This window comes from Ascaphus truei, chromosome 1 (genome assembly GCF_040206685.1).
Source record: "Ascaphus truei isolate aAscTru1 chromosome 1, aAscTru1.hap1, whole genome shotgun sequence".
NCBI classification, from domain to species: Eukaryota; Metazoa; Chordata; class Amphibia; order Anura; family Ascaphidae; genus Ascaphus; species Ascaphus truei.
In genome coordinates, this window is record NC_134483.1 from 263,291,177 (window position 1) to 263,303,199 (window position 12,023).

Sequence of the window (12,023 nt, forward strand, 5' to 3'; positions counted from 1 at the left end):
TTAATTTGGTAATTTCTACTGTACTACTAAAAAGGATGGTAGAAACTAAAAGTCTAATCTTTTTATTCACCATACAAATGTAACAATTATAGTGAATGCTATACAAAACTTATAGTGAAATTATGCTACAGTAATGTACAGTATATATAATAGACTGAGGATAAAAATTATATTTCTCAGAGACTGTTAACAATCATATTTTGCTACTCTTTCTTAATTATAGGAGGATATTTGTATTTATTTAGTTTAATGCAGTCTAAATTGACTCATAAGCATATGCATGATTTTTGGTAAATATGCATCAAGCATTGGAATACAGTATATGCTACAAAAAATGACAACAAACAATGTGAAATGTATTTGAAAAAAACTCAAAGTATGTCATCAAATGTTATTTCAGTTTTGATCTCATAATGTTGCAGACTTTTTGTTACACAATGCTGCAATTTTTCAATGAGTACAATGTTGCAAAAGTGACAGAAAATCTCCACTAACAACTCTAACCTGAAATACACTGAAAGGTTTAAAGGTAAAACATACTAAAAATAAATTATGTGTAAATATATGAAAATATAAGTATTCAAAATACATTAAAGCATTTATGCAAACTACAGTACATGGATGCACACAGACATACAGTAATGAAAAATCTAAATGATGTATAGATTGATGCTGAGCAGCAGAGGCCCAAAGACTAACATTTAACCTCATAAGTTTCAAATTAAAAGGGTTAAGAAATACATGAAAATAATGAAAAATGTATTTTAAATAAATGTTAAATTACTTAACCTACATTATATTACAAACAGTATATGAATTAAATTACGTTAAATTACCTCTTTGTTCCACTTCTATTGTAGGAGACAAAAGTAAAGAGAGAAAGAGAAAACAGAATAGATTAATAATACTGTATTGACAAGGGCATTTTGTTATATACTGATTTTACGTTAGTAACCACGACACTTAAAACAAAAGAAAAATCTTTATGCATGCTGAATCGGAAGAATATTCTGTAAAGAAAATCAAATATATATATATATATATATATATATATTTATTTATTTATCACTTGTGAGCACATTCACATGTCTTAGACAGCATATGATAACGGTGGAGGTTTTTTGGCGCCTTTTGCACGCACCATAACTTAAAATGTATATATCTAGATATTATATATATATATATATCCTATATATATATATATATATATATATATATCAAATAAAACGATCACTTGTGAGCACATTCACATGTCTTAGGCAGGTCTGCAACCCTGCCTTTCACCATTATCCCCAGCATACAGTGCTTCCACTGCAGTAAGGGATTCTGGGAAACATGCAAATGAGAGCACAATGTGTCACGTTTTGTCCGAAAAACCATTGTTACATGGAGCCCATATAAGCTAATGTTCACTGTTAACACAGCTTTAAAGCACAGCATGGGAATCAGATGCAAAGCCAGAGAAACCATTCACAGACATGTTTCAACCTTAATGCATATAATCAGTGAGAAGTTGTTGTACTGCTGGCTTTGCATTTTCAAGACTGGTTTACCATCACGTTTTAAGTTATGTTAGGTGAAAAAGGCAACAAGAAACCTCCACTGTATTGCATATAGCAAATAAAAAGATCACCTGTGAGCACATTTACATGTCTTATATATACAGTATATTGTTGAAGTAATTTGTTGACAAACCTTTTATTTATTTATATATCACAACACATAAATAAATGTACAGTTTTTCCAGACCGAACCAATACATCTACTAGATTTCTGAGGTGTCATATGCGATAGAGTTGTCAAAAGTTTTTGCAATTTCTTTATATTAAAAGAAAAATAGAAAAAGGTTTCACTAACTTGAATGTATATTCTAGAATGCTCAAAATTCTAAGTGATTGCACCTTTAAATTGTTAAAACCTATTTGGAGAAAAATATAATGGTTATATAGAAAAAGACATACTGTACTGTATACAATGTTATAGCAGTGTGCTTAAAGAGTAGTGTTAGTCTTTGTGTTTGATACATAAACTGAATGGCAGCAAAAGAGTTTGGCTATGATTCAGTATATAGTGTCAAGTAAATATATCCAAGGGCACCAGTATTATACCAATTTTGCTTAAAGGAATCTGAAATAGCCCCTAACCCTCAAAATTATGATGCTGTGTAGTTTAGGGACACATTGTTTAACTTGTTAAGGTAAATCTTCATTTACATGTGGGTGTAATTCTCGGTTCATTATAAATGAATTATAGTTTATGCTCTGATCAGAGAACTTTGAAGGTACAAAATCTTGCACTTAAATATTTATCTGAAGATAAACTATATTTTTGTAACTTATTGCTTGAATATTTGTCCCCACCATTGTAAGGATGTATATACATTATAAAAACATTAACATAATTTACAGTACATTTTACACTAACTGTGTTTTAATAAAATTATTGACCCAAAGCAAAGTTGTATAGAGCTGGCCTAGCCCGCATGGGTGGCTACAGCTATTGACCGGGGGGTGCAGCCCCCCCCACCAGCTAGGCTGTTGGTCGCGTGCGCGATCAGGGAAGGCAGTTGGGGCGGTTAGTTTTCAAATAGAGCCAAGGAACAAGCAACTGTCACTTGTTCCTTGGCGTTCAATGGTTTCCCACCCACCCATCGCTTTTGACTTGAGTTTAAAAAAAAAAAAAAAAATTTGTTTCCGTGTTAACATTTCTTTATTTTGCAGATAAATAAGCGTATATATTCGAGACAATGAAGAAAAGATAACGATGGAGGGGTCAGTGGACCAATTGCTTTGTCGCGGCGGCAGTTGGGGGGGGGGTAGGTGCTTGTTCCCCAGAAGTGGCTCGGGGCTGGTTATCGGGGGGTTTGAAGCAAGGGGGCAGGTCACCGGGACGTACTTCCGGGTGCCCCCTTTGCGTTGCCCAGCCCTGAGCATTCTGGCGCGGACAGGTGGTACGCTATCCCCATTTGTGTTAATAAATAAGCCGCGGCCTTTTACCTCCATATATGTGTCCTCTTGTTATTTGTATGTCTTTATGTAGAGGGTTTTTATGAGAGGGGGGGGGAAGCTCGCGCCTCCTTGGTCACATAACAGAGAACATCGTACAGTAGTTTTTGAAAAAGGCATTAAAATGTTAGAATACAGGCCTGCAATTCTTAAAAAAAAAAAAACACTGGGGAGGATATATCAAGAAAATGTTGATGCAAAACTGTTGAAATAAAGCCATTTTCATCTGATATTTGTGGCAATATATCAAGTAACTTGCTACATTTTTTGCTGTGTATGCTTCAGGTTGTGATTTAGGGAAGGGATGTATTGAATTCTGTGCCTGTGTTGCACCATTTTTTCCATATTATTTGTTACAGAACTGAGCCAGTAATAACTTTTCTGCTTAGCAATCTTTGCCTGATTTAAGACATGTGACTACCAAGCTTCTTAAATGACACAAGTCAGAGCAAAATATTAAACATTTTTCTTTGTATTGATACATCTCCCTCTTATTAAAAAAACCCAGATAATTACTATCACTAAGAAAGTTCTGACGTAGGCTACACAGCAGCAAAGGGTTAATGTAAGAAGGGAGTCTAATTTCTGATTAAAAAGTACACATTTCAATTATTTAAAGGTACAACAGATGTGACATTTGATCATTTTCTATGATCTGAGCAAATGTGGTCTGATACAGTACACAACTGAGTAATAAAATAAACATTACTGTATACGTAAATAATATGTAAAGCAGGTCTTTGTGCATTATTGGTATATATATTGGTCACACTCGTCGCCATCGCCACCCCCTGAAAGTTATAATTTAACTTTTGGCAAAGTCGCTGGCGACCTGGCCATTGATTGGTTCAGAGGCTGTCACATGTGGCGACAGCCTCTGAAAAATCTAATTTTATCGGCTTCAAGAATTCGCGTTGCTCCGTCGCATCACGCTTACTATAAGCGCACCCGACGGTGGCAATGCTTTTGTTTTCAGGCGACGGCGCGTCGCCGTCACTATAAGTGCAGCCTAAGTGAGAGGTATGATAAGACAGACATAATAAATTTATTTATTCTTAAGGTCACATAGTAATTCTACAGGGTGTGTGTAACATAATCTTTCCATAAAAACAGACAGCAAACGCTTCAGTAAAGAAGTAGAAGAAAATGCAAAGCAGCATTAAAATATTTATTCTTTTTTTCATTTTCACAATTTATAACTAAAGAAATCTGCCATGTCATTGAATACAGGGGCTTATGCAGAGAGGTACTGCTTAAATTCGTCACAGGATTGGAATTTATAGTTGTGGTATGCAGGGAACTCCGGTAGCGCGGTGTGCAGGAAATGGCTAATTAGGCGAGTTTCACTTGGCGTGAAACTCGCCATTCTGAGCCGCGTGGTATTAGCCCATAATACAGCCAACTTTTGTTGGCGGGCAAAATTTCCACTAAATACGCCATTTAGTAGCTCCGATTGGCGCGTTCATGCGCATCGGAGCTACTTGAATCTTGCGTTTTTGAATAGCCCAGCCAAATTCTCGCCACTATCTCTTTCAATTCAGACATTTTTGGCGCAAACCTGCCGAATTTGACCTTAACGTGCCTCTCTGAATAAGCCCCACAGTCTATTAACTATATATAGTAAACCTCAGGTTTTTAGTGGGAGTGAAAAATACAGCCACTGAGGTTTCATCATCTCATGCATGATTTCTAACAGGATACACTAAGAAAAACTCTCTTTAGTTGACAAGTACACCATGTGATGGGTCTGAAATCTTTGGTAACTACATTTCTAAAAAGTAGGCCATAGTAATTGATAACTAGCTATTATGAGAGACAAGAAGAATAAGACAAATCAGGGCTCCTGGGCCAGATTAATTAAAGCAGTGTTGCTAAACCAGGGTGTCTCGCAGAAAAGGGTGCTGTGGCCCCCGATAAAAATACAGCTGGCTGCTCAATGGTAATCTCCTGAGTTAAACAGAGACGTAGAGGCTGCAATCTGTCTCTCCTCCCTCAGCCCAACAGAGGAGAGAGAGAAGCCTTTTAATCTTCAAACAGCACAGGATGTATCCACTGAGCAGGTGACATGTTTAAGGTGTGTGGGAAGGTGAGAGGAAAGTGAAGTAGCTTTGTGGGGGGAGGGGAGTGTGATGGATTTGTGAGTAGGGGGTATGAGCGAGGAGGGGTTGAAAGTGGTCTGAAGATAAGGGATACCTTGAGATTTAAAACAAAAAAAAACCTTCAGGGGTGCCCCTGCTCAGAAAGGGTGTTACCATATTTAAAGCACCATTAACACAACCTACGTAACATTACATTTTGTAAAGTAAATATTATATGTTAATTATGTTGAACTCCTGTAAAATGTGATGTGCTATTTTTTACTCCCGGTATGTAAAATTGAATGCAAATTAGATAATTACGATCTAAGTAACTCTTATCCAAGATTCGCTAAGCTGCATTCTTTTTGACGCTAGGAAATAATGTAATGGTAATGCTAATTTGGCATTAATAATCAATTTGCATACAGTAGTTCAAGTACAGATGATGTATTTTAGAAATCTAGATGTATTTTAATTTGTAAAAACACTAGGGTAGTCTCAAAATTGTAAATTATTTATAAAACGAAGTAATCAAAAGTACAAAAAATACAATACTTTAGTCAGTAATTAAAAACACTTTACACATTACCCAGTAGGCCACATATCAGATTCAAATCGAACACAATTGTATATAAATAACAATACAATTTAAAAAAACAAAGCAACAAATAAGTAGATATGGCAATATTAGAAATTTATTGGCAGAGTAGAAAAATGAAAATGATGAGTTACAAGGCTATCTGAAATAGTTCTCAGTTAATTTGATAGTATTTTGCATATACACATTATACATTAGTTATTGTTAACACACATACATTTTGAAGACTTTTTCCTGTTATTTATATTATATGTGAATTATGCGAGTTATTCTGCATAATACTGGCTTAGTGAGGAGGGGCCCGCAAGGTGATCTCTTCACCTTGCACTCTATAAATTAGGTCTTCAAAAGAAAGTGGAGATTCTGGAGAAAGGGTGCAACAGATAACATATAACAACCGGGTGCATAGGCAATGTGCCCCGCAGAAGTTGCTGGATTCGAAGACAATCTACCTCTCTGACGCGGGGACAATCTTCTTTTTCACTAGAGTCCATAGGGCTAACTGTATCCAGCAGAGGAACTCCGACACGTCTTCTCCCTCGACTTGCATGAGCGCGTGGAACCAGGCTAATAGAGATAAGGCATCGTCTGAAACGCCATAGGTCTTGGTTAGAGCCTGTATTAGCGCTTGTGCGTCAGCGTTGGGGTGACAATCATTGTAGAATTGTATCATGTCAGCGGCAGGAGGCCGCAGACACTATGTCCCATTGTCGCTTTATGGCGTCTGAGCAGGACCACACAGGGAGCACTTGCATCGCATGGCCCTTCCATTCTTCGAACTCGGCTTCTCCAAGGGTGTAGGCCGAGTTCTTGAGAAAGTCTTTAATTTGTGGTACTGGTATGACTGAGAGGACTGTGTTAGGGCTTCTACCAGTTGTGGCAGGGTCACCCCCAATGTGAGTTCCTTGGGACAGGGGTTCATGAGTTCTGGCCTTTGGATTGGGGTGAGTCCTAGACTGGTCTGATGCTCTCTGGGGGTGTAGGATGGTCACAGGGGCTCGGCTCTGAGAGGTGCCTCCAGCGGCATCCCGGGACTGAAGATCACTCTGGGTAGGAGGGGATCTGAATATAGTAGTGAGCACCCCATAAGCAACGTATCATACTTCATTTGACAGGGCACTTTAATTAAGCGTTTGGGGCTGGAAGTCGCCATTGGTAGGGATAGTTTGGGAAAGTTGACCAGGCAGGCCAGAGGCGGGGCACCCGGGAAGTGTAAGGCCCTGGGAGAATCGTCCTCATGTACCTCGTGATGGGTGGCCATGATGAGGATATGCCAGCAGAAAGTGGGGTCTCACTTCTGACCTATCAGTCGGACACTGGCGAAACCAAGGACGGGGCTCTAGTCTGTTCAGGACTTTTTGAGGGGTGGTGTCAAATGGCACGTCTCCCACTATGTGGTGAGGAGACTCGTTAAGCTCCTGGGCCCAGCCGCGGAATTACTGCTTGGATGGAGAGAACATGATGTTCTGGTTGGATTTAGGCAATTTTAGACTGCTGAATAGGGCACCCATAGTCTGAAATCTTATCAGCGCCTCCAAATGTAGTCCTACTCCACCACCGCCGTGCCGCTGATTGCCTGCCACACCGGATTGGCTCCTGCTGCAGCCGCATATAATTCCCCCGGCAGCGCTACCGGCCAGGAGGTAAGAAGTCACAGGGGAAGACCCAGCTACACTTATGTCAGCTCCCTTGTGAGCTAAGGAATCTCCTTCCTGTTTCTCAGACCAGGTTTTTTCTAAAAGTTCTAATCAGCCAGGTTGAGTCTGGTTGATTTGCTGGTTAATCGCACACAGGCACACTGCTGGATTTAGAGGCAGTTTCTCTCCGACAGTGATAAGTTCCTGTTACAGTGAACAAGTCATAAATCCAATAAACAAAGCAAAACTCAACATATATATTGATTCACTTTATAATTAAATGTTTAAGTAATAATTTTCATAAAAAATATGCTAAACTCCAGATAGCAACACAGAAGAGTAAAGGGGGGTATTTGAGCGCTCTGTCCCTCCAATAGCTCTCCCTCAGCTTTTCCAGTCTCCTCAGCAGCTCCTAGTCTGCCGTGATCAGCAGGGCATACTCAGCACATATAAACACAAAAATAGGAGTGCGTGAAAAAGAGAACCAGAGAACCGAGATTAATACACAAATCTTTATAGTAAAAAACACAGAAAATGCCACAATAAATTGTATTGCAATGAGAGTCTATGACACTACATTCAAAGCGATCTAATAGATCAGATAACGCCCGTGACACCCACAGAGGGCAGGGTACTAACACCCAAGGTACTATGAGGGAACACCCTAGTTGATAAAAGGGTAGAGAGCACTCAGTTGCCTGATTGGTATAAAACAGACATTGTATCTCAAAAAATCCCCTAGTAGCGTCCTCGTGGTGTCCTGGGGCAGCAGCACGGAAGTCCATCATCACGGACGCAACGTCGCTGCATATGACGTCACCACCTACGCGTTTCGTGTCAGATGACACTTCTTCAGGGCAAGGTCATGTGGTTGCATGGTGATGGTTAAATACCTCTATAGATTGATGCATCAACCAATAGCAACCACTCCAAAATCAGGTGATACAACCCTCCAATCAGTATACTAAACATGACAATTTGACAGACTAAAAACAAATGAAAAAACTATATACAATTAGACAAACACTAAAAACATAAAGAGAATTTGTCAAACACTAGAAACAAAGAGAATTTGTTTGTGCAATCCATAAAGGAAAAGGGGGGCTAGATAACTAAAATATTGAACCCTTGGAATATATATAAATGTAATAATAATGGCAAGAGATGGTGGATACAAATATATCCAACCCATCACAGCTTGCATCAAAAAACACAGGGGTCATAGCTGAGCTCGCAGGACCCAAAAAACTTAATAAGTATATTAATAATAATATTAATTATACTCTACCAATGAAATATTAAAATGAAATATATAAAACAATGCATTGAATTCATATATATACAAAAATGTATGTAAGGATATATATAAACTTGCAAGAGATGAAATACCTTTGAAAAATAAATATATATATATATATATATATGTATGCATCTCATCGCAACTTGCATAAATTATACCATGGTCGGAGATAAACTCGCAGGACCCTTATTTGAAACCTGTTGATATCAAAAGAACCACGCATTATTAACAATAATATCAATTCATCACAATAATACATCCTATTTATACTAATGTACCTAAACATGGATTATATATGAAGATGAAAATAGAAATTGTATAGAATATAATATATAAAAAATATAATATATAAAAAATGTAAAGTAAAATGCATAATAAATAAAATACAATCTAATTTCTCAAACGTAATAAATTATACTAATAACATAAATTTTAGTTATTAATGTTAAATAAATCATAACTATAAACAGAAAATAATAATAATAAACAACGTGATGCACTTCATAAAACTCATATATTAAGCTTTTGTGATATTCAGTTAAATGTTAACTGTTCAGGATGGAATAAGTGCACATAATGTTAAACAGACTTTCCATAATCACATATAGTACCCCTCATTCATAGTACAGAAAAAGAAGTAGAGGGGCACTCTAGTGTGAAAAATTATGTAAAACATTAAAAGGTTAGTGGACAGTTGGCTAAGGATCATATATTGTTTGATCTTATTTCAAAAATGGAGCCAATTCTATAAGTTCACTAGGTCCTCCAGGGGATTTACTACCCAAAGTATAAATCCAATATTGTTCCATACGGAGAAGGAAATTATCCCTATCCCCTCTCCTAGGGTCTCTGGGGATCACCTTAATACCTCGAAAGCGAAAACTGTCCATTTTCCCATCATGGTGAGTTAAAAAATGCTGGGCTAGATTATGAATAGTTTTGCCCCTATCCAAATTCAATTGTGCATTTTTGATCCCATTAATATGCTCGACGATACGCACTTTAAGAGCTCTGCTTGTTTTCCCAACATATAAGAGTTGACATGGGCAATCTATTGCGTAAATGACAAAAGTAGTTAAACAATTTATAAACTGATTAACAGTAAAAGTCTTACCACTTCTATTATCACAGATCACTTTATCCTTTCTCATATATTTACAGATCACACATCTGCCACATGTGTAGTTCCCAATAGGTTTAGCAAGAAAGTTACCAGTCTGAGGTACATTAACATTAGCTTTTTTCAAAACGCTCGGCGCCAAGCAATTTTTAATATTCTTTGCTCTCCTGAACGCTATTTTGGGATTAGATGGTAATGTATTAACTAAAATGGGATCCATTTTAAGGATATCCCAATGTTTTTTAAGGATTCCTCTCACTTTGTTTTCCTGTTTACAAAACCCAGTTATAAATATTGGTGTGTCATTATAAACATTTTTCTTTGGGTTAGTTCTTTTGTTTTTTGGGAATTAGCAAGTCTTTTCTTGAAGTATCTCTACCTTATCTAATAGATCTATTGATACGTTTTTCATCATATCCTTTATCAATGAATCTGGTAGCAAGACTTTGTGTCTGAGTATCAAAATCAGTAATCTGTGAGCAATTCCTACGGACTCGCAGCATCTGGCCATAGGGAATATTATCTAGCCATAGCCTAGAGTGATTGCTATTGCGGTCCAAGTAGGAATTTACATCCACTGATTTGAAAAACGTTTTGGTGATGATATTGTTATTTTGAATCAACATTTTAAGATCCAAGAAATTAATTTCCTGACTACTATTCTCCCCAGTGAGAACAAGATTTCTATCATTGGTATTCAAATACCTAATGAACAGATCCAAATCATCATGCGTACCAGACCAAATGATTAAAATATCATCAATGTATCGCCTATAATACTTTAGATACTGTCTAAAGGCGTTGTTATTCCAAATGACATCGAGTTCCCATTTTCCCAAGAAAAGACCAGCATATTTAGGAGCAAAATGGGTCCCCATGGCCATCTCAGTGGTCTGGAGATAGAAGTGCCCTTCAAAAGAAAAATAATTGTGTTGAAGTATAAAATTAATACTATCTACAATAAATTGTTGTTGTACAGTGGATAAGGAAGTGTCAATATCCAGGAAATAAGTGATAGCTTCTAAACCTTGTGTGTGACGTATACATGTATAAAGTGACGCCACATCTAAAGTAACCCAAATAAAGTGTTCCTCCCATGTGATATCTTCTAAAGAATTTAATACATCAGTGCTATCCCGTAAAAAAGAAGGTAGTACTGCCGTGAGTGGTGCTAACAAATAATCTACATATTGTGATAAATTAGCTGTAATGGAATCTATTCCAGACACAATGGGACGACCCCTAAGTCTATATTTGGAGAATGATGATGCTAAAACAATCTCTCACATGCCATAAACCTAATAGTTTCTTCTATCCCTATGAGTCAAAGGGTCCCTATGTGGAATTATTTGGCAAGCTGGTTGAAAAAGATCTACAACTAATGTGCCAAAATAAATGGTTATGTAAGGTCCAAGATAACTTGAGCCACCAGGAAAGACGTGCACTGAAGGAATTAAATTCCAACAGTGATCTTATTATACGCCAAGCAGATAAAGGTGGTGGCACGGTCTTGCAAAATAGAGATGACTACATTAGAGAAGCGCACCGTCTTCTTAATGATGGTGTTTCCTATGAACTCCTAGTAGGGGATCCTACCCTAAAATACCAGTCCATCATCAAAGATTTTCTTAGTAAAGCGTTGAATTCTGGGGTACTGTCCGGTAAGGAATTTTCCTACATTTATAAGGCATTTCCACGAGTTCCCCTTTTATATCATATTCTCAAGATACATAAGACACTTGAGGATCCCCCTGGTCATCCCATTGCGTGTGGAATAAATTCCATTACAGTTAATTTATCACAATATGTAGATTATTTTTTAGCACAACTCACGGCAGCACTACCTTCTTTTTTACGGGATAGCAATAATGTATTAAATTCTTTAGAAGTTATCACATGGGAGGAGCACTTTATTTGGGTTACTTTAGACGTGGCGTCACTTTATACATGTATACGTCACACACAAGGTTTAGAAGCTACAGTACCGACACACTTTATCCGAGTGTGGTCGGTACCGCAAGCCGGGAAATCTCCCGGCTTGCTAGTGGCCGCCCCTCGGCGTGCCGAACGTCATAGACGCGCGGTCACGCGTCATCGGGAGCGTGCGCCCCCTGCACGCGCGTCCAGGGGCTCCCCGAGGGAGCCCTGGTGTCCCGCGATCGCGGGACAGCGGCAGGGGGTTCCGGGGGACCCGGCGGACCCGGCAGCGGTAGGGAGAGCGCCCCGATCGGAGGGCACTCTTCCGCTGCTTCGGCGCGCGCCCGTCACTCTCGGGCGCGCGCCAG

General features: G+C 38.2%; 1 protein-coding gene across 24 annotated transcripts in view; it reads right to left on the reverse strand.

Moving 5' to 3' along the window:
- ADGRL3 (adhesion G protein-coupled receptor L3) overlaps positions 1-12,023 on the reverse strand; it is a 2,053,745-nt gene that overhangs the window by 880,303 nt on the left and 1,161,419 nt on the right. For 23 of the 24 annotated variants that reach the window (XM_075603418.1, XM_075603394.1, XM_075603400.1 and 20 more), the window contains one exon: positions 837-851. The exons of the other annotated variant lie outside the window; for it this stretch is intronic. In XM_075603418.1, coding sequence (XP_075459533.1) covers positions 837-851 — 15 coding nt within the window. The remainder of the gene's footprint in view (positions 1-836; positions 852-12,023) is intronic. 24 annotated transcript variants of the gene reach the window in all.